Source organism: Anomalospiza imberbis, chromosome 6, assembly GCF_031753505.1.
Source record: "Anomalospiza imberbis isolate Cuckoo-Finch-1a 21T00152 chromosome 6, ASM3175350v1, whole genome shotgun sequence".
Taxonomy (NCBI): Eukaryota; Metazoa; Chordata; class Aves; order Passeriformes; family Viduidae; genus Anomalospiza; species Anomalospiza imberbis.
The window spans coordinates 36,657,112-36,684,398 of record NC_089686.1 but is presented as its reverse complement, the minus strand read 5'-3'; the positions used below and the strand labels follow the sequence as shown (position 1 = coordinate 36,684,398).

The following is a 27,287-nucleotide window of genomic DNA, read 5'->3' as shown; positions in this document are numbered from 1 at the left end:
TTAAAAATGTATTAAGAATCATACCCATCTATAAGCCCCTATATAATTTCCTAAGGCAAACCTCCTGTCCTCAGTTTTAAATACAGAATTGGTACATTCAGCTCAATGTAAAAGCCATAAAAGTAACAGTGCTCATTTGCCACTGTTCTGCATTACATATTTTCCAGCTGAATGATTCACTACTTTTCTCTGGGCTTTATGCAAAGTGAGGTGAATCCCATCCCGCAGCACAGCAGCATCTTACATTATTTTATTAATTCACATTCATAAGGTGTGCCTACCTTGACTATTGATGTTTCTAAAATGAACAGACACAAAAATTCCTTCAACAAAGGTCTGGGTGAATTACAAGCTGAGGAGTAAGGAAAAAATATCTAATTCAAACCCTTCAAATGAGCCTTCCTTCCTCTTACACAGAAAGAGAAAGCTGAGACTTATGGCATTTCCATCATAGTTTCATCATCTCATGATGATCAAGCTAGAGGAAGTAATAACAAAATCCCACAATGTCTTTTTATTGTTAAACATAAAAAACATTTATTTCCTTGTTTACCAAACAAATTCTTTACCAAAATAAGATACTCCATATAGAATTACTGGGAGACTAAAAGCCATTAAAATCCTTGAGAAGGGTAGGAAGGAAATTGAAACCATGAATGGCAAAATGGGAAGCAGGTAATGACTGTTTAGTCTTGAAAGCACATGGGCATCAGCCAGTAGCAAGGGGAAAGCAAAAGGAGCCATTTCCTCTCTCAGTGAGTCATTTTCATCTGTGGAGTTCTTCTTAAGATGATGTAAGTTGTAAAAGTTCCTGAAGGGAGGCTCTAAAGCAAGAGATACAAGTACAGAAGGAATCTGTTTCCTCAAACACCAACACACCTTTGACAAAAAGAGGTGCATCACTCAGAGTCTGGAAGATTATTCTCCAGATGCTTGAATGGTTTGGACAGACCTCTCAAATCATCTGGAATCAGCCACTGTGATTTGAGATTCTGAGCTAGGTAATTCCTCACTCTTCCCCACACAAGGAAGCAACATCCATGTTGTACTGTACATCCCTTGAGTTTTCATCAGAGCACATAACCTGGAATGAGTTTTCAGTGTCAGGTGTACTACTCCCTCCCCAGGAAGAGAGTTTCCAGCTGTTCACTATCAGTATTCTGTCTTGGACCTCATGGCTTCTGTACACTGCAGCCTCTCTGTATCCTCAGCCTTGGAAATTGCTCATGTATTTGACTTATTGATGACTTTCTTCAACTTCCTCCTTTGCAGAGCCAAGTTTAGGGTTTTGAGGAGAGTGTCCTTGTTGTTCAGAACATTGTAGCGATTCACTTCCACTAACCTGCTGAAATCATGTGGCTCAAAGGTGAAGTTTAGTGTACGGTAAGGGGAATCTTTTGACTCAATAATAAAGTCACCAAAGGATTTCTCTTCTTCTGACTCACGTTCAACTCCTGCAGCAAGAAACAAAGAAAAAAAAAATCACAAAAACCCCTCTGCTGTGGTAGAATAATTTTAGTTGAATTCTGCTAGGAGGATATCAGAGATAATTCTGTTGAAACTTAACTATTGTCCCAAAGCTCCTCCTCAGAGATATCAGCTCATTCCAAAATATTTGAAAGCTGAAGGGGCAAAGTATTCCCTTTCCATTTCCACTTGGCTCCAAAATACAGTACTAAAATACATTTTCATTGTGATAAATTGTTAAGTTCATCTTTGATTATTATGCTCAAAATAAGAATATAAAGCTCAATTCTCCCTGGAAGTGCTGTTCTGCACTAAAATGAAAGACAAACCTCAAGTTCAACTGGCCCTAGGAGTACCTTTCCCCTTAAATTTAAATATCAGTCTTAAAATATGAACATCAAAGCAGTTTACTGTAAACGTTTTTATGGGAGCAGGGGTGCTGTGAGCCTCTTCTCTCATCCTGCCCTTCAAAAAATTAGTGGAAACTGATTCTGCCTTAAATGTAAATAACAATTTAACAGTTACAGAGTAATATTACAAAGAATGAAAAGAGGAACACTGACCGCACTGAATTTTCCCCATCAGCACACCCAAAGAATTGTTAGAAGAGTGCTTGAAGATGCAACTTGCTTACCTGGAGCTTTGTATTTCTGGAAGGTGTCATTCACCAGTGGGAAATGGAGTACAATTGGAGCCTTTGGATTATTATCATCCACAAACATGTAACACTCTTTTGGCTTCTTTTCATCTTCCTCACTAAATTTGATTTTTGGAAAAGGAATTTCATGCTCCTCACAGTATTTCTGAGTCAGCTCTAAAACCTGTTATCAGAGGAAAAAGAGAATTACAATAGAACACCAGCAACACTTCTAAAATCATCTAACTACAATCCTCAAAGGGAAAGAGACTTTCATTAAAAAAAAAAAAAAAAAAAAGAAAGAAAAGAAGTAACAGAAACTCAGCTTCAAATCATCAGAAACAATTTCTCTAGCTGGCAATATAGAAGTATGAAGAGCAGAACTGCAACAAATATCAACAGATTGCAGCTGAAATTTTTATGCTTTCCTACTCTACATCTATTCACCTTGACTTTTCTGCACTTAATAATGAATACTTGTATGTACAGAAAATAACTTGTTTGCATGAAGAAAATCACCAATAGCCACTCTTTCTTTAGAAGCACATATCTAAGTAACAGTGATCTTATAGGCCAAACAAATAGTCTTATTTTACTTAATCTGTTTAGGCTTCTGAAAACTTTTGAATCTTTTTACAGTTGTCAACTTTCTATTTTCTCATGACCTTCACAGCAAAAAGCATAGCAAAATAATGTCTGAAATGTATTTTCGTAGGAAGACAGGCCAAGAAAGGTGAGGCTGTTCAGCCTGGAGAAGAGAAGGCACTGGGGAGATATTACAACACCTTCCAGTACTAAAGGAGGCTCACAGGAGCTGGAGAGTGACTTTTCACAAAGGCATGTAGTGCTAGGACAAGGGGGAAACAGCCCTAATTTGAAGGAGGGTAGGTTTAGATTAGATATTAGGAAGAAATCCTCCACTGTGAAGGTGGCAAGACACTGGCACAGGTTGCCCAGAGAAGCTGTGGACTCCACATCCCTGGAAGTGTTCAAGGCCAGGGTGCATAGGACTTTAAGCAAGCTTGTCTAGTAGAAGGTGTCCCTGCCCATGGCAGGAGGGCTGAAATGAGATGATCCTTAGTGTCCCTTCCAACCCAAACCATTCTATGATTCCATGAAAGACATAGGGACTTATTTTCATTCATTGGTCCATTAGTTTTTGTATTCAGCTTCAACTGATCTGCTGCCACTGAGTATGATTCTGTGTTTTTATGTTCATGTAATAATGCTCAGCTACATGTCTCACCTCAAATGGAGCTTCCCAGGAAAAATTGAATGACAAGATAACATCCACATCCCTCTCTGGCTGAAGTACCAAAGGAAACGGGGAGTTGATGGAAAAGCCACCATCCACTAAATACAAGCTCTCTGCCATGGGAGTCAGCTGGTTGGGAAATGCGTCCAAGTGAGTATCTGTAAGACACTCCAAGAAACACAAGTAAGTATATTGATTCATTACACATGTATTGGCAGAAGAAACCAACAAAGCTCATGCTAGTGTAATAATAAGAAGACATTCCAACATGCACTTTCATCTGAGACACACCTATAAAGTCTGATGAGGCAGCTTGCCTTATATGACAGAACAAATACAGCGGATCAAAATTTTTGCTATGGTGTAAGAAGGGATATATTCCCTGGCTTCAGCAGAACAAAGTCAAGCTCGCTTATTTTCCGTGACATTGGGATATTATATAGTGTGTTAATATTTTGTGATAGTCAGATACACAAACTCCTTTACCTCTCCAAGTCACAAATTTCTTGATGTTAACATAATCTTTATGAAGATACAATCCCTTCATGAAATTGAAGGTTTCTCCAAATGTGACCCGGGACTTGAAGAAATCCTGAAAAATTTGTAACATCAGGCCCCCAGGTATAATCAAGCGAGTCTTCAGCTGTGCTGGGTCTCGGAAATGGAATCTTTGGCAGCCATCTGCAGAAGTCACGGAAGTCTTCTCATCTGCACAACACACACAAAATGCCAGCTCCAACATTTCAATCAGGCCTTTTTCTACAATATTTAACCAGTTTTCCTAAGGCTGAATGTGTCCTCTAATAAGAGTATTGTAATGCAATTTAAATCAGATGCATATGCCAAAGGTAGGTGATTTACCAGCCCTGTTTAACAGGAAAAGCATTACTCAAAGTATTGCCCATATTCATTTCAAACTCACACAAAGAAACCCTTGCTACCAAGTGACAATAACTTCTGTCACGTAAGACATCAGTCAACCACACACAGTGGCATTTAAAACTACACAAAACAAAAAGGGTGGAGTGTGCTGGGGGAACCAGGGGTGGAAAGGCAGAGGGAAAAAAAAAATCTCTTCTCCCACTAGTTACTATAAGGCCATAACTATGCACATGAACAAGTCCCAGCCTCTAAAACTGTTTTCACTGTTAGGAATAAATGGACATCAGTGAATAAGCATACAATCAGCTTATCCAATACTACAAAAAGCAGACCATGGGGTAAACTGAAAGCCTTTTTTTCCATCTCCTGCATAGCACTCCAGCTTCTATTCTTCCTCTTCTCAGGATTATGATGCCTGCACTTTAATATGTGTTTAAGATGGCTCCTACAACTAGTCCAGATTTGCAGTCAAAGTCTGATACAAATTCTTTTTAAAAGAAGAGGAAGTGTACTAAAGAAACAATTCCTCTTCACTATAAGAGTGATCAAAGGGAATAACACACAATAAAAGAGATCTGTCCCAATCCACCCTTTGTGCTAATCGTGAAAACTCCATGCAGCACATTTTTGCATCATATTATTTGTGATCACTACAAAATCACCAATCTTTTGAAAAATCCAACTATTTTTATTATGTTCTTACCTACAACTTTGATAACATCTTTGAGAGAATCTAGAAAGTTCAGTCCTATACCAACCACCTTCAGGCAGATATCATCCAAGCTTGCAGCAAAGGCACTGCCCCACATTCCTGCAGGAGAAGTGCAGAAGAATTTAACACTAAAAAGGTTTTTCACGGAACCAAAAGGCCTATAATTCACCTGACATTTTTCATGGGAGAGGACTGTCACTTGATCCCTACTGTTCTAACAGTTTGAGTTAAAGCCTTGGTTAATCATGTGACAAATTATGATATTACAATATAATGCAGAAAATTTTCCAAGAGAAAAGCATGGAAAAGACAGTAAGAGAACAGGAAGACTGACAGTAGACATTTTTGACCTGCAGCTATAACAGAGTCATCTTGCAGACTCAGGACATCAGACTGTAACACTATGAACCAGCTATGAACCTAAAGCTCTGGAGAAGAATCGACATGTGTCACTTCTTCAAGTCCTTTGGAAGGGAAAAAAGACATGGACTTCAGCTCATAAGTCCCCAAAGCAGTAAAGTTCCTTTCCATCTCCTTATATGATAATTTGATCATTACCATAAGATCATACCTTGTAGAAAACAAATCCTGGGCTCTGGATGTTTCTGGACAAGCCGTCCCATGAAGAACTCGCTGTCAAAATTCTCTGTTCGAACAAAAGCTCCATATTTGCGAAATCCAACTTCATAGGGAGTGAACTCACACCATTCTAAGAACAACACAACAGGATATTTACCCATCTCAGAGTACACATGAGTGAAAATATTTATCTGATATCTGCTCACACAGAGGAGAGAGAAGGGACTCTCCCCTCACTTTTCACAATCACTATGGATTTCTCTGCCCCTCTTCTCTAGCTTCTATGTACATATGATTAACAAAAACTCTTGTGAAGGCTTTCATTCCATCTGGCTCCATCTTGACTTTGTTACTACGGAAATAACCTGCCTATTTTACTTTTAATTTAAACCATTTTGATGGCTCCCTTTTCCATCCAAAATGGAAGCCACATTATTTTTCTCAGCTTTTCTTTGCACTATGAACCATCTCCCAGGAACTACTACTGTACTAGCTGGAAAACCCAATTGACCCACTGCATCAGACTTCATTGTTTGTTTATCAAAGTGCCCCCTCATGCTTGAAAGATTTCCACAAAGAGTTGAAAAAGAAGGGTCATCCAGTCCAACTCCTGGGCCTGCACAGATGAACCTGAAAAAACACAGCATGCATCTGCAAGCATTATCCAAATCCTTCTTGAGCTCTGGCAGGTTGGATCAAATTGAATTCACTGCCATATGCACATGCTCCTCAGAATAAAACAAACAAGTCCCCTCATGGCACACAGATGGATACAAGCTTTTGTGTTTGTGTTCCTGTCTCACTCATCCATCCCCACTTGTTGCATCATATTTCAAGTTTCAATGAAGGATTACTCTTCATATTTTTACTGTAAGAACTCGGCCCACTAAAACATACAATTTTGCATATTACAAGGTGGCCAATCCATCATTTTACATGAATCCTACACAATTTTTTTATCTGAGACTAAAAAAAGAAAGTGGTTTCCTTATCACCAAGGCCTCTAATTCTTTGATTCAGACAGAGACACATGTGTTACAGGAATTTTCTCATCTCCTGAAAATCTCAGGCAGTTTCTAGCAAAACTTGTGGAGTGGCCAACAGTTCTGAATCTCATTTCTCCATTTGAGCCATGATGAAGACCTTTGCTATCAATATGACAATACTTTGTCAATCAGTTTTCTATTGCCTCTTACCAACTGCTGCTTGAGCCATATTTCCTGTTATCAGCTGCTCACTACCCAAGCAACTGGAGAGATGAAATAAATTTATGGACTTTAGCAAACAAAAATAAATTTCCATGTTCATACCTGCAAAGTCACCACTGCTCATATTGGGTCTCACATTGACAGCTGCGTAGATGGGATAAGGGTTCTGGGCCCATTTCACTGCTTCTTGCTGATCAGACAGCTTTGATGGATCTTCCTGGTCACAAGCAAGGAAGGAGGAGCCCACTTAAGTCAGGTAAATTCTGTACCCATAGGTTGATAACTGGTTGCTTGGCATTTCTGATTATCACTACTAATTCAAAGTCCCTTTTCCTCTCCACTGTCCAGGTATATGGCTAGATTGTCCAAAATATTTCTGCAGCTGTGTATTTAGAATGTCTAAGGTTAATAATAAACTAACTATCCATCTGATTTTCAATCTTAATTACATAGAAAATACTGCACAATAACTCCATTCTGCAAAACCAACATCATTGGCTTAACCCGTCCAGTACAAAAGCTGTTCTTTTAAATAACAGTCATTCCAAATAAACACAACATTTTTCTGTAACACTGATCCATATGAATTAAAAATTCTTTAATAAAGAAGATACTCTCTTTATTCCACAGCACTGCCTATACAAAGGTGGAGAGTAATTGGTTTCTTAACTCTAAACACATGGGTTGGTAGAGTTCCCACTAGAAAGACAAACAGCAGTACACATCCAAACATGAATTCTTTTACCTCTTGTTGTAGGAAATATTCTACAATAAGGCCCCACAGATCTGTAAAGGAAGCCTTCCGTCCAGTGATCTCCATTGCATTCAGCTCCTGGAAATAGTATTTCAGTCGCTCTGGGGAAAATGCCCCTGCTTTGCTGCTGGACACAGTGTCCTGAGCTCTTCTGATTGCATTTTTAAGGTCTTTCTGTGACCAGTCAGGGTCTCGATACAGTGTTGATAAACACCTGAAAATGCTTTCATTAATGTCATCAGTAATAAAGACCTTTGTGTAAACAATATTTTTAGGTAGTTACTTGAGAAGTCTAGATAAAAGAGTGAAGAATCCATAAATAAAAGATCTCTGAACTCTAAATTGTGCTGAAAACCCTGACACCTATAGGACATCTTTGCTCTGATGGCTAACCTGCCTTCCAGAGATGTTCCAAGCATCCTATGCTAGCACCCAGGAACCAGCCCATAAACATACATTAACTCCAGAACAAAACAACCATGATATGCTGGCTGATGGCAAGGGTGCAGTGTGCAGCAGTAGAGGCCTTGGCCTTTACCAGAAGACCGGTCTGATCAACGGAGAAGCTAGTTTGGACCATTGACGATCTGTACAAACAGATGCCTACATTTGGAAGTGTCTCTGAATCAAAAGGGGCAGGAGAAGTAGGAGCAGAGGAGTTAACTTTCAACACACGCAAGTAAATCCTTGGAAGGAAGGAATACACTGTCAGGTTGCACAACTCCTCTATGAAATAATTTTACAAAAACAAGGGATGACTTCATCACAAACTCCAAGAACTGAGCTACTGAAACATTCTAGCCATGTCTAATATTTCAGCACATTGCTCCAGTCCACCAAAGGGCAAGACAGTGCTATGCCTCTCTTCAGCCTCTATGCCATTTTGGAAGGTGATGATGTAGCGGCCTGCATGGACACGTTTCCAGTGACTTGCACCACCTCAGTTATCTTCCTGGCAAGAGTAGGGGAATGAGGAAGTTTTTTAAATCAGTGCTCTGAGTTACTACACAACAGTTTTATTCATATAAAACATTCTAATATTCAACTGTCAGACTTGCACAAGCAGCAGATTCATCATTTTTGCCAGTAGCTGCATGGGTTGGACATGATACTGGATCTCTTAGACTGTTCAGGATCCCCAACAGAACTCACAGGTGAAAACTGGCAAAATACTTGATTTGCTGTCTGCCTACAGATGGCACAAATGTAATTTTGGCCTTATTTTGCATCAACACTACCATTTCACCTCTAAGTTTTTGAATCAAAACCGCATGTAGCTTACCAAGTGGAGCCAGAAATGCCACAGAGGTATATTGCAGCATCCAGAAGGCCCAGCTGCTGCAGCCCAGCAAGGCTGCCATAGAACGACGTCAGTGCTCTCATCCCACCTCCAGAGCCCAGCACCGCCACGACTGGAACCTGCAGACAGCAAACTCAGGAGTCACAACCACAGGCTTTTGATGGCCAAAAAATAACAGAACTAACCCCATTTCAGTCTCATTTGAACAACAAATAGAATATAAAACATATAGATATAAACTCTAATAGAGACATAAAATAGAGATATAAACTTTTATTTCTATCTACATTACAAGTGATTTTGGGTTTGATTTCAAGCTGAACATCTTTCTCCATTTTGTAATTGAAATACATTGCTTACTATAAAGCATAGCACGGTCGTCTTGGGGACAGTCACTTACTGAAATTGTTATGTATATTGTCATATATTTACTTTCATACAATACACATGTAAGAGGCAATTAGTCTTGTAACAGCAGCCACATACCACTGAGCAAGGTATCAGGATATGTAGATGTAAGTTTTCTCAAATAAGCAATTAAGAATCTATTCCTGTGGTGTGAGTTTAATTTTAAATATTCTGAAACAAAAGTTCCCATCACGATTCCAAACCCAAAGCCCAAGATATGAGTTCCAGTAAAGTACATTCTGAAATTTCAACATTTGTGTTCCAAAACACACACCCCTCAAAATTTAAGAAATATAAAAACATTTAGACTTCAGAACTGAAATGTACCAGAGATCTGTCTCACACCATAGTGAATGCAAACCATGTTTCTTGTTGGTTACAAGCAAGGATTCCTACATTGTCTAATTATCAACCAAGCCTAAAGGATTTTGCCACTCTCACCACAGGACTGTGCTCAATACCTCATCTTTTGGAGGGGGTTCTTTTAAGTCAAGAGTCTTCCTCAATGCCTCAGAAACTACTTTCTTCCTTTTGTCCAAAAATTCTCTCTCTTCTTTACAGAGCTCAAAACCCAGACGTATATCAAGATCCCAAGTGCTGAAATAGAGGTTAAGAAAAAAAACCTTGACATTTTTGAGGGTTTGTAATCAGTATGGAAATGTAATTTTTGTGAACACACAATCTAGGTGCAGATCTGAACTGCATCAGGTGAAATTTTAGTGTATACATCAGCTATTTTGTACAACAGCTTTTGGAATTAAAAATTAAATTCTCCATCTTGTATTTCTTCTTTAATGTTTAAATTCAATGCTTCTGTCAAACAGTACTCAGATTAAGCTTCAGGAATTTCACAAAGGAAGAAAAGGTACTTTGTAGGTGAAGATTGTAAGAGGAGGAACTGACATCACTGTATCAACACGAACATGAAATGAGGGGAAGAGGGATTTTAAAACAGAATATTCTGAACTTAAGAGGCAGGAGGAGGCAACTGAATACCAATGACCTTGTTATAAGGTTGTAAAACAGGAGCAGGATCTTCAGTTGATGACTGGATACCAAATGACCCTATCAACTTACAAGCCAACTTCTTGGTTTTCTGTTATTTTTTTCCCTTTTTACTCCTTTCTTGCACCCTTCATCTATTTTATAGTTCAAGCTTTTCACACATATATGTCCTTTCCTATCTCTCAGTACATTGCTGCATATACTCTGGGATACCTGTGCCTGACTACGTAATATGTATATCAACAGCTATTTTACACTTAAGTATTAGGAACATAAAATTTGTACATATGTCAGCAGGATTGACACCAGTCCAATAGACAATATCTGTAAAGTAAAGAGTTACAGCCTTCAGAAAATTATCAAAAAAATAATCAAATATGTTTTTCTTTAATCTATCCCAAGAGATCAAAAGAGTGACCAGAGCTCCCCAGAACAGCAAGAAGAGTCACTCAGTTCCTTTATTATGAGAGTAAAGGCCCTTCCTGATTTTCAAGTAGGGTTCCCACTCACCTCTCTTCAGTTTTCAAACTCATATCCAAACTTTTTCCCTGTGAAAAGAGAGAACACATCTTGAAGTTGACAGCAATTACACAGGTGGAACTTCTATTTTGAAGTTTTGAATTATTTCTTCTACACGTGTCTTGATTTTTCACGCCTCTGATACTTTTCTTCTATACCCTAAAAAGACTTTTCAGAAAGTGATGAACTTTATACTTCATTTTGCTAGACTCAACCATGAAAAGACATTAGGAAGAATTGCACTAAGTAATCTCATTGCTTCATTCTAGACATCCAAGAAAACAGCATTCCTGAGAATCACGTTGCCTAACTTTCCAAGCACCTAGAGGCAATGGAGGAAAAGGTTATCTCATGCACATTAAAACAAGAGCAAAATATTGATATTACCTCTCCCAAAGAAATGATTTTATCAACTTTTTCTCCAATAGGAAGGGAATTAACTGGTACAGTCCCCAATCCCAGAACTGTAGTATGCTTTTCAATATCAGGGTTCACACCATCCTAATTAAAAAAAAAAAAAAATCTTATTTGAGATTCATAAAAAAAAGTTTTAAAAAATATGACTTTCATACACTGAAACAGCAAACAATTCTTAATATCACTATAGCTAAATATTTACCAATGTCCAAGGCTTTCCAAGGGCATTCTGTATTTTGCAGGGGTATTTCTTTCACACAGATAGTTTCTTTGTTGTTTGGTTTAGTTTTAGGGGTGCTTTGTTTATTGTTATTGGGGTTTTTCTAATATATTTGTCTGCCGCAATTAAAAAAATCTTCAAGTACAAAATTTCCCCCACAAACAGTTTTGTTCTGGCATGTGTCAGAAAACTCACTAACAAACTTGCATTCCATCTCCCATGCAAGATTTGGAAAAGATACCAAAAAAGGCAGCAACATTACATATACATCAAAAATACCACAAAATAAGAAATAAGAAATAAGGCAGTATGTAATTTTATAAAAACTTTAAAAGCAGAGCAAATTAAAGCTCAGCAGGAAATATTTGGGTTTTCTGCCATGTAGCAAATGGCAAGATCTCTTAATACAGAGCTGTGTGCAGATTCCTAAATGCAAAGAGGCATATTAAACACCCCTCATATCAGAGGGTCACACAAGCCTACAGAGGCTCCAGGTGGGCTGGAGCCCACACACCAACCACAGGGCTCAGCCCACGGGAGGACACCACACCTTAGAGAAAACTAGGCTGTCACCCTGCTTGCACTGAAGAGCTGAAGAACTGAAGTCAGGCCAGGAACCACCCACAGACTTCACAGGTGTCTTCTGACCAACAACTGCTGTCCTGAGACCAATGTCCCTCTAAGCTCACTGTCCTCTTTGTAACAGGGGCAAATAACACGCATTTGGGCACAGGGCAAGCAACACTACAAAGTTCCTGGCACTCTCCCATGTCTGATAAAAGAGAAAAGGACTTTTGTGGTCTATGCCACTTGTTTAAGGAGTGTGTTCTGCTAGCTCCCAGAGTTATTTAGCAGAGGTTTACCACCTGGGACAATCTCCATAGTTGTCCTCTGCAGTGTTTTTTCTTGCCTGGCTCAGAGTTTTTTTGACCACTCAAGCCCAGGTCTCTCTCATCAGCTCATGTTTGCCGCCTAACAAACCCCAGGCAAAGCTGTTCTTCCATATCCCTCCTTGTGTCCTCTTCTCCACAGCTGCCTCTACAGTAGTAAAGATACCATTTGCAATCACGCTACCCAATTGCTTGTTGGGATAAAAAAACATCATAGAATAAAGTGTTTCCTTGCTCTCATTTCTGGAGAAGGAATATTCAGTCACTACATGGGTACCTGGAGAAACTGCAAAGTAAAAGACATACAAAAGCTAAATAAACCTCTGCAACTGATCTACAAGTTTCTAATAGAAAAGAGTTCCTATAAAGTATCTCAAAAGGTGAAAGTAAAGATGTCTACATGTAGCAAGGATGTGCAGAGTAACATTTTCTTAATCCCTGAGTTTGAACAGATGTTAAATCTTTGGGGAGCGTAGACTCTTAAGGTAATTTCACCTCCTTACACAATGTCAAAGATCCAATGCACAATCTGACATTAAAAAAAAAAAAAAAAAGCCAGAGTGTAAAAAGCAACAATAGAGAAAAACTTGTCTCTCTGTAAGCTTTGTGGAATCAGCATGGATGCTTACCTGCAGGACAGATATGGTTTGCTGCAACTCCACTTGCAGTTCTGAACACATTTCTTTGTCCATGTGAAAGACAAATGAGGTTTCATAATCCTTCTCATTGTCTGCTGTCCAAGGAATAGACAACTGCTTTTGATATGCACCTGGGACAGACACCTTGACCTCACAGCATCCTGGGCATTAGAAAAAGAAATTTAGACCACAGGGGCCATTTGTTGAAAATTAAGTATGTATTAAGTGTAGCTGAGACCATGAAAACACAAGCAAGAACTCTAGTGTGTGGTACCCAGGAGAAAATACCCAATCTTATTAATTATTGAAAATAAAAGCAAAATTTACTTTAAAAGTCAATTTTGTAGTCAGTAAATTCTCGGTCTGTACAGACAGAGAATCAAGTCTCCCCTCTCTCTCAAGGAACATTTTGAAGAGTAGTCCTGACTTAAACTCTCCGGGCAGCCCTACCTTGCTGTTTCTCTTTTGCATTTTCCTCTTTGTTGACAGTGCCTTGCAGACACAAGCAAGGATGAACCTGTGAAAAAAAGAAACCAGTTCTGGTGACACAATTTTTAGTTCACTTCTTTGTTGAAGTTTAATTCATCTACTAAGTTAGTTGTGGGTTTACAGCTGCAAACTGTCAAAAAAAATTAGGCATTGTTTTGTTATTTCAAATAAAGACCACATTTTGTTTCAGTAGGACAGGATTAATAACTTTTGTTTCAAAATAAAAACCATCCTTTCTATTCCAAGAACTGTTTGTTTTTGGTTTTTTTTTACAACCAGTACTTCACAGTTACAAGTTAGGAACACCTGGGGTTTTTCTGGGTTTTTTACCTTTTTTAAATGTATGAGTACCTCTTCAGAACCTGTTCAGATCCAAGCAAGCACTTCATAACTTTCTGTCCCAGCTTTTCTATGTCCTCATGAAATTTAGTCTCTCACACCATTCAGCCACCATCTTACCCTCTAGGACAGTAGATGAGAGATTGATTTTGACACAACTGCCCTAAGAAACTAGCCCACTGCTTGAATTAAGACTGACTTGTGAAGGAAAATTGGAACACAAAAGTTTCCTTCCTATGAAATAGTTTTCAGAACTGTGCTGTTAAATGCCACCAATTTTTAAGGGGGGGGGGAAAGTTAAAATTCTACGTTTCAACCATAATCCTCCCCTCCTTACAAAAAACCATTACTCCAGTCCCTTTTTTTTTCAAGGGAGCAAAGAGACAGTAACACTTATTTTTAATGTATAGCACACTGATTTTCTTAGATTGATTAACCCAAAAAAAAACAGAGAGTGATCCCCTACTTAATAATGGCATTGATAAAAGCTTAGAAATAATATGTTTTAACAAGAAGAGGGACTCTTCCTGGACAGAATCTAGTCTAGAAAACACAGTTCAATCTTCAAGACTCACTTGCCTGCTAAAGACATTTTTTACAAATTTTATGGCAACCTTACAGGGAAAAAGCAAACAAACAAATACACACCTCAAAACAAAAAACTGCAGCTTTCTGTAAGTCAGCATCAAGTTTAAAAATTGAGGAAGTTTTTAAATCAACAAATTGATAAAGAGAGAGGCAGATCTTGGAGAGAATAGGAGCTATTTGGAAGTAGGACTGTAATACTCAAAAATCCTTCTCCTCTTTCTATTAAAAACTTAGCTTCAGGAGTAAGTCACAACACACATGACTCTGTACTCATGATTCCACGTACTCACCACAAGGACTCCGTTGGTCAATACTTCTGTAGGGACATCTGAGCTGTGAAGGAAGAGGTTTATTGCAAATGACAACTGGTTTAAATTTTGCTTCATCCTATTTTACAAACTAATTGGCTGAATAAGCAGTGGGATGAAAAGATCCTCAGTGTCAGAGAATGAGGGAAACAGCAAGTATATTTCCCTTCACAAAATAATGGGGGCTTGGAAAAATTGAAAAAAATTTGTCTGCAAATACAAGCATGCGCTATAGGATCTCCCCTTCTCATTTATTTTGATAACCTAGAAAAAAGCTGAACTTAGACAAGATAGATAAAGTATACGTTTGTGTATTTTGCAAGGTTAACTGAAAAATTTCCACTCCCAAATAACTAATCCAGAAAGTGTCCACTTACATCCCATGAAGTCCAGAAAAATTTTATTTCTCTTTTACCCCAAAAATTTTGGTGACTGGAGTATAAAGGATAATTTTAGTCAGCCATTAGTGAATCAACTCAATCACCACAGAGAACTATAAAGTATTATCCTTTTATGAGCACAACTACCTCCACACAGAAAAAGCAACTGACAACATATCTGCAGAGCACAAGTGCAATCAGCTCTTCAGGTAAGACTCACCATTTCTCCAAGAAAAACTCTACATCCAGCTCTTCATTAGCCTTTGAAAATAAAAATTGGATATTGGTGACCCTTGATTCTGAATATATAATTAAGAGACATTTTCCCAAGAGATTAAGCTTTTCTCCTGTTACATAGTGACAGTAACTTCCTGTTAAAATAACTGAATTTGTTCCTTTTATAAAAGCTCCAGTTGAATTTTGAAATGGTTAAATGTAGCCTTTAGCCTTCAAATACTCCTCTTCTGCTGGACATGTCCTATATGACCAGACACATCCACATTTGAAGACACAAGTGCACAGAGTTGTGTCTCAGACCCATTACTCTGCTAATGAGAGAAAAAACACCTCCTCTGGCTCAAGAACCACTGCAACATCATCTCTGCAAACAGCTTCTACATGAGGCTTTGGGCTTCTTCCCATTTCTTATTTCAGCAGCTTGCACTCTTAGCTTCTTGCTGTCTTTGTCCTCTACAGACTTTGTTCCAGCCAAAGTCTTTTCTCCTCCCACAGCATTCAGGAAATATTTGATACCTTGATACCAGACCTAACACAGTTTTTAAAGTAACAAACTAGAAGCTGTTTTGGGTCATTTTCTTTGCTGAAGTTGAAATTTCCAGTCTCTTAATTACAGATCAAGATGACTTAAGCATTCAGCAACTGGCTAGAGCTAGTGGGAGCAATGGTATTACTAAGCCTCTTTCCATGATCATAAATGATTTGGAGTGCCTGTGGCACTGCTCAACACCTCCCTGTGAACTGCACACTAGTTAGTCTGCTTCTGACCACACCAATAGCACTGAAGCCAAATTTCTCAAGAAAACACATCATTAGCTCACCTTCAATCCAGACCTATTGTAGCAATGTGTTTTTGGCATTACAAAATAGATCAGCCTGGTGATGTGGCTTTTACCCACATAAAACAGGCTGTCTTCTAAGTCCATGAACAGGTGAACAGGGCTTGAGAGCAGCTGACCACCAATACCATCTACATGAAGCAGACGTTAAATGTACTGAACATAATCCATGGAAAATAAGTATCTCTTAGGCTTTTGACTTATTAGATATAGAGGTAACCTTTGCAGCAATAAACTTGTTTTTTTGCAAATAGATGATGACAAAGTAAATAAGACAGTCCCTACAATGATTACTGACTGCAAATGCCTTTCATTTTAAAATCAGTTTATGTTCCTCTAAGTCTCATGAGAAACTAATTCTGTTTAAAGATGTTTTAACATTCCTGAAACACAGCAGTCATCCCAAATTTTATTTCACTGGAGCATCCCAAAGACTCTGGAAAACACACAAATAAAGTTACTAGAGAACTTGCAAACATCTCAGTTGACAGTAAAGCCGTATGTGCTGTCACCACCAGTCGACTCATTTTTCCCTTCTGGCTTCTCCCACACAGATCATCAGCCAGAAGGCACTGCCAGGCCGGTGCAGGGATGAGCTGCAGCCTCACCTCGGGGTCCAGCCTGAAGGTGTGCAGCAGGGGCTCCCCCGGCCTCACGCCCCCCACGTCGAAGACCACAGAGGTGAGCTCATCACTGACAAGGACATCCTTATCATAGAGGGTCAGCTCCAGAATGTTCTAAAAGCAGAAAGAAACAAACAGCCTAAGATGAAGGGGCAGAAACACTGACAAACCTGGGTAGCTGCCTGCAACGGACACTTTGTGCATTAATCAATACCCTTCCCCAGTCCTAAGGAAAATTCAGTATTTTCAACAAGGGCTTACAGCATAGTTAAGCAAAAAATTCTCCTAGTTGACACAACTTAGCTAAAGCATTTTCTCATCTTCCCATCTAGAGGGAGGCCCCAGCTGAACTCATGTGGCAGACTCTCCACCAGCTCCAGGCACAGATTTACCTGAGGAAGCAATAGCAATTTCCACTCTTTCATGATGATTTAGTTCAGGATGTTACAGAGTCCAATCACTTCCTGCTCAGCACTGTCTCAGAGATGGTAAATTCAAGAGAAACTGAAATAGATACAGTGAGGACATATGGCACCCAAATAATAGCCTTGCAGCAGCTACTTCCCAAGGAGACAAGACTGAACTTAGAATTTTGCTGGCAGTCTCCAGCAGTAACCAGGCTCAGGTCCCATGAGCCTGGAGGGAAAGAGAAAGATCCCACACTCTAAAGTTTAGCTTTCAATTTTCTTAGCAGTCAAGACAATTACCATTCCACATTTGTCACCAAGCACTGTGGAAAGGTACTCCAAAGAGGGGGATGGCTTCTTGTTAATAGACACCTTATTCCAAAGCCTGGGATGTTATTCAAAGCAATTGTGCCCCACTAAAACTGATCTTTTAAAGTACAGTTTCCTTCCCCCTACCATTAGTGTCTGCTTTGAGAATGAATGCTGACTATCTGAAGACTTTGTTAAATACTGTATTAGGTCCTACACAGAGAGTAGATGAAGTCTCTGCCCAAGAGTTTGAATTTGGTTTTCTCAATCATCAGAACTGATGGCAAAACTTGACTGAATGAACTATGTGGCAATGAGTAGAAATTTAGTTCCTGTGGAAGAAGCAGCAAACATCAAATAGAAACTTGCTTATCAAGGAATTTCCTTGAATTCCACCAGGTAGTGCCATAACTTCCCTTTCCTGAGGATGCACCACAAGGATGTTTATGAAAAATTCTATCTGCAACTTACTTGAGAGAGCAGTTAACCACAGCAGTTTTGGTACAGCTTTTTGTACCACTGAAGACAACTGACACCTTATAAGCAACACAAGTTTTGAGGGTAATAAAGAGCCCTTGGTTTTGAATGAAGTATCAAAAGCAAGCCAGTACAAAAATACAAGTAATCTAACCTGCTCCACAGAGTGTCCTTACCTTGACAGCACTATGGATTCGATACTGGAAAGTTTCATTCCATTCTGGGTTCTCAGAGTTGTCAACAACCTGAGTTCGGGAGACACTGGGAGATGCAGTGGGCAGCTTTAGTTCCACATAGCAGTCTGCCTTGGATACTGCAGCAGGGAGTGAGAGACAGGCACCAGAAAAGCTTTATTCAAACATACTCTTTCCCATGAGCTCCTCATTTTCTAGATCACATTGCATCATAGAAAAGTGCAAATTTAAGGCTGGACTTCTAAAGCAAAAGCCTTTAATGAAGTAAATGTCTTTAAACAGAAGAAAATTGAATTTTAGGTGCCTATATTTCTTTTTTCTGGTTCATCAAAATCATAAAGTTCTTAATAAAAAAGGCTAGTATTTAAAATGAGGAAGATCAACTTTCAAAAAAAAAGATTACTGCTGATACCAGGCCTATTTCTTCTTCTCCTATTCCTGGGCACCACTAAAAGAGCCTAAGCCTTCTAAAGTCCAAGGAGACAATATCCACTACTGCTGTACCCTTGTTTAGTCAGGCCAGGAGCTGGGCTGTTTCCATTCCCTGAAAACAAATTATTGTCTCAGAGCCCTTCTTTCTTCCATTTAGGGCCCCTTCAACAATGCAGGTACGGAGACCATTCTTCACTCCAGCTGAAGAGACAAGCCACAGAAAAGAACTCTTCACAACATGATTCTAGCCCTCAGCCTCTCCAGCGGCTTTTCTGTTCCCTGAACAGCTATTTGGCATTCCAAGTAGTTCAATGCTGGATGCCAGATATAAACTTAAGGCAGACTGTCTTACTTGATTTAATCTGAAGTAATTTAATATAAATGAGTTTTAAAGATCCAAATGCCCCAAATAGCCCTGAGACCTTTACACAGGTGTGTAAATGGGAGGGAATATATACCATCCTCTCGAAACCAGGAACAGATAAAAAGCAGTTTATCTTGGAAGCAGTCAACCACCTACTTCCTTTAAAGTCTGCAATGACAAACTAATAGCAGGTACATGATATAAAGCACTACTACAACTGAGAAAATAAACATTTGAAAGCTAGAATTAAAGATTTCTGCTTCCAGTTTCAGGAAGACTGTTCAGCAGGAGCAAGGGTGAAACTTGCCATACCCAGAAGGCTGAATCCAGAGAAAGGAATACAGAATGGCCCACAGTAGAACAGGTAAAGCAGCAGGGAAGCAAAACATTACTAGGACTGACTTGATCTTGTTCTGCAAAGTAAGAGCAGCTGAAGCTGCTTAATCTGCAGATTGGCCTCACATAAGGCTTTTGAAATACAGATAATATACTTTATACTATATATATAATGCTTTACATTAAAAGCTTTTGTTGAGACATAAAGGCAATGCAATATGTGTAGATAAGAGGCTCCCTTATCTACATTATTATTTTATTAGCTCTCTGTGCTAGAGGTATGCACCAAGGAACCAACATGTTTTCATATTGCCTTGAGTAAATACTTACACACATCCGTACCCTTGATGTTTCTGGCTCGGAGGACTTTTACTGTTAGGCTGTAGTAAGGATGCTTTTCCCACTGAAAAGAGAGAAACAAGCTCAGCATTTAGCTCAGTTTCAATGCCTGTTCTGTAACCACATTAGTATTAGACCAGAGAAATGGATCAGAACTAGCCAGCCCAAAATGAGCTATTAATGAATAAGTCCGGGACCACACACAGCACTTTCAGTGTCCTGGAGGACAACTAAAGGAACCTGGAAGGAAACTCAATTGCCTTTTGGCAATGCAAGAGCAATGTCTTAGTCTAACTCCTCATGGACTTCAGAAAGCAAATCCCTTATTTAGGGATTCCTCTAATTATAGATCAGTTTTTAATTGCTTTGTCAGTAAATTCTTGCTGAGTCTGGTGCTAAAGCTGCTCAAACACATTCATGACAGCTAGTTCAAGAGTACTGGCCAAGGGCACATGAATGCTTGAGTAAAAGCAGACATGGCAAGAATCTTAAGAGTGGGGTCTAAAGTCATAAAAGGCACACGTTGTTTACAATGAGAAAAAAATCCCAAAATGCTTGCCAAAACACTCCATGGCAGCTTGAGTTAGAAAAGACAAAACTTAAATTAATTTTCATTCTGGACTGTTAACTGGTACCAGCATTCTAAACATGCATGGCACTTAATCAGCACAGATAAAAATTTAATCCTTACTCTTGAAAGCTTCTGGGAGACTATTTTTGGAAAGTAATATTAGTGTCTAAATGCCAGGATGTAAAGTGGGAAAAAAAATTCAGACTAGATCCTAGAATATCATGAAGGAGAAGTGAGGGGAGGGCAGAGCACAAGAGAGAACAGCTTGAGGTGATTCAGTACAGAGACTGCACAGAAGTAATTGTGCAAGGCTCAGGAACAGAATGGGATTTTGCCTCATTTTCAGCAGTTATGACACAATCCTGGCCAGCTAAGAACTTTTCCTATTCTTAAATCATATTTTCAAAATGCTTTTCACAAATGGTCATACTTCACCTTAACAATTTTCAACATGGTTGGCTTGAGACCATAGTTTAATTTTAGATATGCTAAGTATTCACTTACAATTAAATTTGACAAGATCTTCACTTACAACAAAATACTGCAGATTGACAAATGAGGCACTGGAAGAGGTTGCCCAGAGAAGCTGTGAATGCCCATCCCTGTCCTGGAAGTGTCCAAGGCCAGGCAGGAGCTTTGAGAAACTTTGTCTAGTGGAAAGTGTCCCTGCCCATGACAGGGGGGGTTGGAACAAGATGACCTTTAAGGTCCCTTCCAACCCAAACCATTCTTCAATTCTATAATTCTTGAAATATTACATAAAAATGTAGGGCCTACATATCACTGAGTGGGATCTCACAGAAACCTGTGAATCCTGAACTGTTAAACTCTTCTTGAATGTTCCTTATCTGATAAATGGAATTATACTATGTCTGTAAAGCAGTCACATTTTTTGTGAGTCTTCCTTATGTTTCATCTTTGGGGGATACTTGCCAGCTTTTGCAAAACAGGGTTTGAACACCACAATAAAACCAAGGCATACACAGTATACTGAACATTTTTGTATTAAGCAAGCACCATCCATCCTGATCAACAAGCAAAGAGCAAAAACTACATGAGTCACCTAAGATTTCTCACATGCAGGTACTAAATTAAATTTGTGCAAATAAACTTCAGTTACAGTGTTACTAATCTTATTTGCAGAAATGATATGTTTAAGATATTAATTTCTTTATTTGTTTCTGTGAACAAGACATGCCTTCACAGCGAATTTCACCATGACTTCTACCCTTCAGATGATAGTTTCTTTAATCTTTAAACCTTTCCTAATCACCTTCCTTTTATTCAATCCCCGAGACTAGTTTCTCAGGCAAAGGCTGACCACCTTTCTACTTCATCAAGTTGGGGAATAGATTACAGATAGAAATTCAAGATTGTGTATGTTATTCTCACCAACTTCCTAAAGTTCCTGCAACTCTTCTGTTTGTTGAGACATGAAGCTACATAATCACACCCCCATGGCTGTGAAAGCAATCTTCATTCACATCGCATGGCTGTTGCCTGGAAATCAGACACTATCAGAGCAAGCACAGAGCACCTTGAAGATAGCCTATCCTTCTTTTACTGCATACCATCTGTCAAAAATGTACTTACATGCTCAAAAGAAAGTCCTTTCCAAAGGTCTCTAACACCTTCAATTTGCAGCCAGTCATTACACAGCTGAAGATACATCTTCCATATCCAGATCATAATTTAAGGGCATACAACTCAACCGAAATGTCACTTCGCTCTCAAGCCTCTGTGAACAGTTATGCCAGACCCTCCTCACATGCCTTTTTTACTTATCTTTTAGCAAAGGCACAGCAAGGTCATAGCATGCTGCCAGGTGAGCTTGCAGAGTAATGAAGCATGGGATTATCAGATATGCCCTATCTGAATGATCAGGGAAAAGGCAGGCAAGAAATCCATATGGGAAATGGGCAACAAATACTGATGACAGCTCTGCCTGTAGCTCTCTGCATGGCAGCATACCAATGCACATGACTGACAAAAGCAGCTAACTGCTGCTTTGCATTGTAATGATTTTTCAGAATCACTGCTTTTCCAAGGCTCAGGAGTGCAAAGCAAGTGAAGCAAAAAAAGAAAAGCCACCTTTAAATCCTAAATCCTAAAATGAGGGTACAAGACTGAATTTTCACATACTTAACTTTGCAAACAACTGTCTGTATCTTTCATCTAAACTGAAGATGCTGATGCAGCTGGAAGCGACTGTAGAACAAGTCATCCCAGCTATAGGCCCCAGTAATCTTTACCTTCATATAGTCCAGGATACCTGCCTTTATACAGTGGGAAGTAAGTGCTGGATCCATCCCCACAGGTCTCAGTGCATGCAGAGGACTCACCATAAGCCTGCCAGATTCATTACAAAAGTGCTGTCATAGAAGTTGTGTTTCCATTTGCTAAGGCATATTTTGTGTTCACAGCTATTGGGAAAATTAGGTAGTTCAAAGAAATGTTCAGTTTACCAATGGAGCGGTTTCTCCCCATCTTGTTCCTGCTCCCAAAGAAACACTGCTGCACATCATTCCCTTCCTTGTAGCCTAGGTGTCATAAGTTCGCTCTTAAACCCCAGAGCAAATCCCTGCCTTTCCTGGGCACCCCTTGCACTGTCTCTCCACCCTCAGAAGACTCACAGACACAGCCCTAAGACCAGGGTGTTCTGGCAGGCAGGATTTATAGTCAGCCAGGACATGAGCAGTGCCAAGAGCTCCGTAACACAAGAGCAGTGGCACACACTGGGCTCACTCTCAGTTCATTGCTGTTTGCATTTAGAAGTGAATCTAAGGCTAAACTCTGGAAAATTAAAGCAGTCTGATCATATTAAATTTATCTACAAAGCCAAAAGGGTGACCTGCTGCCCCACCCCTTGCTCAATTGCTATCAATTAGTCAATACTAAAATCACTCCCTACAGCCAGTAAAATTTCGTTCAGTAATGTTTTGGTATTTTCGTTGGTTTTTTTTATTTATTTAAATAGTGAGCGCCTGAGGGAAAATATACTCAGTGATTTATAGGTTAACGAAGGCTAACATGGGCCTCTTCTAACATGATCTCCTAAGTACTAAACAGTAATATTAAAAAGTCAAGAAGTTTATTTCTATCACACAGCAATCAGAAGTGAAGAAAGCTATACAAGCAGCAAATTATCTTGTGACAATTTATGGTCACCTCAATTTTAAGTTGTATATTGAGGGGCTGGCGTGATAGGATACAACAAGGGTGATCAGCTTATTGACCAAATCTTCAGTCAAAAGCTCCTTCATAAACATTTAGCTTAATTCAGAATTGGAGTTATTAGCCTGACCATCTTATACAATGAAATTATTTCACTCCAGTTAAAGGACAAACACCTCAAACCCACTTTATCTCTCGTGGTTGCACTGCATTATGAACAGCAGCTAAAGCCATCATTAGTCTTTGTCTACTTGAGATCATTAATCCCTGTAGGATAAGACAGAAAGCAGAACAGAAGGCAACTGTAGTCAAGTTATTTTGCAAGACAACACATAAGGCATGGTTTCATCTCCACTGATGAAAAGTGCAGTATTCTGGACTCTCCCCCCAAAAAAGGTTCTTGACATCAGCTCAATTCTGCTCCCCAAAACCTCAGGAAATACAGATCTGCTCTGGATTTCTTCAGGCAGACCCTAAATTTAATAAAAGCCTGAAATCTCCATTAACACGATCGTTAAGAGAAAAGTGTGGATAACAAACTTTTTAACTCCTGAGGAAGTGTAGGACAGGTTTTCCACACGTGCAGCAACACGTGGAAGTCACTCCTGAGCACAGCGGCTAAGGAATGCCATCTCAGAGCCAGCACCAGGATTTCTCTTACCCGCCAGTGATAGAACCCAGTGTCTTTCCTCTCCTTCCTCTGGAAAAGCACTGCTGCCAGAAAAGGCAGCACTCTGGGTGGAAATGGGCCCCGCAGCACCTCCTGGAACATGGGGAAAACGTCCTGCTGCCTCTGCAGAAAAGCTGACAGGCAGACCCAGAGAGCAAGGCGAGTCCCCAGACGCCCGGCTGCGAAGAAGTGCTGTTCGCCACGGGCTCATCTGAAGTTTTGCGCAGGACTGGGCTGTGCTCCAGCTGTGAGAAGCAGAGGTGTGGCCCACACTTGCCAAACAAGCCAGCTCAAAACCTTGCTGGCAGGTTTTTCCAATATTGCTTCAAGATAAGGGCAGCAAAGCAGCACCAAACAGGGAAGCCCTGGGCAGGAGCAGCCACAATTTTGTGATCCAGCTGCAACATCTAAATCCCCAATCCAGATTTTCGTTGAGAGTTCCAGCAACCTGATGTACAACTCTGGCCATTTCAAATCCTTTTCAGAGCTTCAGCACAACCTACCAGCATTTTTAAATAGAAAAAATTTCTCATCTTACAAGCCTGAAATAAAGCAAAATTTGTCACTGACTGTAGCTGTTCAGAGCAGTTTCAGGGAGGCAAGAGCAGAGACACCAGTTTGGTCTGCCATAAGATGCCTCAGAGAACAGCAATTCCCCACATCTCCCCTCTCTGAGCAGCCTGCAAAAGTCTCCCCTTTTTCCTCATTTCCATGTAGTACAGTCTTCATTCTTCCACCAAAGATTCTCAAAAAACTTTAAAAGAGACAGGACCGATCTTTTTAAGAGTCTATCACACCTTAAAAAATAATTAAGTAGTGAAGGAAATAGCTTACTAAAAGCGACTAGCTTATTAGCAGCTGCTGACAGTTGCCTTGCTGGAGCATTTTATCAAAGAGCTGAAATTTATAAACTGGAACTGCAGACCAAGTACCAAACTTTAGTGTTGCAACAATTAAAGTGGTAGAAAATGTATGAAAGCCAGCAATGCAGCGTGTCATTAGCTCCATACAAACATGAGAATGTGACACATTCTCAGCAAGGTCCCATCCATTAATCATTTCCTGTCATTAGCGTCAGTCACCAGGCTAGAATTTAAGAAAATTAATAAAAGCATAAGCACTGACATTTCAAGCACAAACAAGTCAGCACCAGGTGGTGAATCCACAGAAGGAAGAGTCAACACACAGACAAAAAGCAAACATATTGTGAAACAGCCAGCAGCTGCTCTAACACCTCCTGTCCTACTAAATGGTAGAGCAGACAGCGGGCTGAAAAAGCTACTTCTTCACTTTTCTACTCACCACTGCACTGACAGTGAAGGACTGAAGCACCACTCCTAGGATGAAAGGCTGAGAGAGCTGAGGCTGTTCAGACTGGATAAGAGAAGGCTCCAGGGATACCTCATAGCAGCCTTCCAGTATTTAAAGTGGGCTTTTGAAGAGGGCGAGTGACTTTTTACACTACCAGATAGTGACAGGACAAGAGGGAATGGTTTTAAAGAGGGTAGCCTTAAATTAGATATAGGAAAAAAATTCTTTACTTTGAGGATGATGAGGCACTGGAACAGGATGCCTAGAGCAGTTGTGGATGCCTCATCCCTGGAAGTGTTCAATGCCAGGTTGGGGGCCTAGGAGGTTGAATCTAGAATATCTTTAGGGTTCCTCTCAACCCAAACCATTCTATGACTATCATATTAGGTTTTATTTATCTTCAAAACGATTGTAGAACCATAAGTGTCCTTTTTTTTTTTTTTTACATTTAATCTAATACAGTTTGACTATAAATTACAGGAAAATTAAGGTGACCTCACAGTACAGTAGCATGGAGAAATCACACTTACTCTAGTTTATTACAGGCAGTGGATAAATCCTCTACTTTGTCTTGAGTGCCCAGCTGCACATACATTCAGCTTACCTGCCTTCTGATGCTCCCTCCTCTTCCAATGAAATCTCACTCAGCACAGGGATCTCATGTTTACAGATTTTTTCTTGAATCTCAAGAAAAACTGAAAGCTCTTTAGAACACATGCTTATGAATTGTTTCATAGTCAACAACAGATCACGCATTCGCAGTGTCTGTGTGCAGTTTTAGCCATCCACACTGTTGTCAGCAAACTTAATATCCAAAGAGAAACTACTTGATTTTGTTATTTCCCATCAAACTAAGAAAACAAGCAAGCACAATGGCATCAAAAGATGAGACAAAGAAAGCCTACCACCTAGTAATTTTACTTCCGCTTGGATTAGCATGCCCACAGGGGTAGAGGTGGATGTATATCTGCATTGCAGTTTTGGGGTTTTTTTTGTCAGAAAGCATTAAATTGCATCATCACAAACTATATTATATATTATTTTAAATGTGTGTACATAACACAAGGGACCCATTTGGTCCCATTAGCAGCACTAAGAGATGAGATGAAGTATACAATTAGAAGAGATGAAAATTTGAAAGGATGCAAGCAAGGATAGGATTTGTGTTTGTTTAGTTTTCTCCAGAAACACCAATATACTTAGTTGTTCAATTTATTCATCAGTGACTTGGATGAAGGGGCAGATGCCTCCTCAGCAAGTTCACTGATGACACAAAGCTGGGAGGAGTGGCTGACACCCCAGAGGGCTGTGCAGCCCTTGAGAAGGACCTCAACAGGCTGGAGAGGTGGGCAGGGAAGAACTGTCTGAAATCCAGCCAAGGCAAATGCAGGGTCCTGCACTGGGAAGAATAACCCCAGGCACCGGCACAGGCTGCTGGAGATGCCCCTGCTTGAACAGGGAGCTTGCACTGAATGACCCACTGTGGGTCCTCCCAACCTGACCCATCCTGTGATTCTGTGAACATGGAGACAGGAGACTTCATCTGTGCTGATGCTTCCCATGGCTATAGAATGGGAAAACTGAGGCTCTATATTCTACTTTCAACACCAGACTACTCTATGACCTACAGCCCAAGCAAGTGCAAACCTGTGAATCTAAACATTTCCTGATTTGGTCACACAGAGCTCAACATCCCTCCCCAGCACAAAATAGCCTATCACCACTCAAAAAAACATTTATCAGTAATTCTAGTGTTCTCTAGTAAGTACATATTTAATGGTATAATGGTGTAAGACTTGCAAAAATACTATTCAAAGAGGTAATACAAAAGTGGTTTTAGTAGGATTTTGAGAACATTCATAAGCATGTATAAACCTGTAGATTTAAAAACCTACACTGAGAATGGCCACACTGGATTTACACATACTAAAGCAAGGGGAATACTGAGATACTGCATTGGGTCTGACTTTCAGGAGAAAGTGAGGTCTAATATACAAATAAAAAAAGTC

At 39.7% G+C, this 27,287-nt stretch overlaps 1 protein-coding gene across 2 annotated transcripts; it reads right to left on the bottom strand.

The window, feature by feature from the left end:
• Positions 1 to 561: 561 nt before the first annotated feature.
• Positions 562 to 27,183, bottom strand: PLA2G4F (phospholipase A2 group IVF). 2 transcript variants are annotated; one of them, XM_068193430.1, is made up of 20 exons: positions 23,959 to 26,394; positions 19,544 to 19,616; positions 18,064 to 18,200; positions 16,680 to 16,808; positions 15,216 to 15,256; positions 14,598 to 14,640; positions 13,342 to 13,408; positions 12,883 to 13,052; positions 11,114 to 11,227; positions 10,718 to 10,755; positions 9,664 to 9,799; positions 8,777 to 8,913; positions 7,486 to 7,708; positions 6,843 to 6,957; positions 5,525 to 5,662; positions 4,945 to 5,052; positions 3,846 to 4,040; positions 3,351 to 3,517; positions 2,102 to 2,288; positions 562 to 1,454 (listed from the first exon to the last, which is right to left on the bottom strand). In XM_068193430.1, the coding sequence occupies exons 1-20, from the start codon at positions 24,067 to 24,069 to the stop codon at positions 1,225 to 1,227; spliced, it is 2,559 nt and encodes an 852-aa protein (XP_068049531.1). In that variant the 5' UTR covers positions 24,070 to 26,394; the 3' UTR covers positions 562 to 1,224. The 2 variants fall into 2 exon arrangements, with proteins under 2 accessions (XP_068049531.1, XP_068049532.1); XM_068193431.1 differs by lacking the exon at positions 562 to 1,454 and having other exon boundaries at positions 2,150 to 2,288; positions 3,351 to 3,527; positions 23,959 to 27,183.
• Between the last annotated feature and the right edge of the window lie 104 nt (positions 27,184 to 27,287).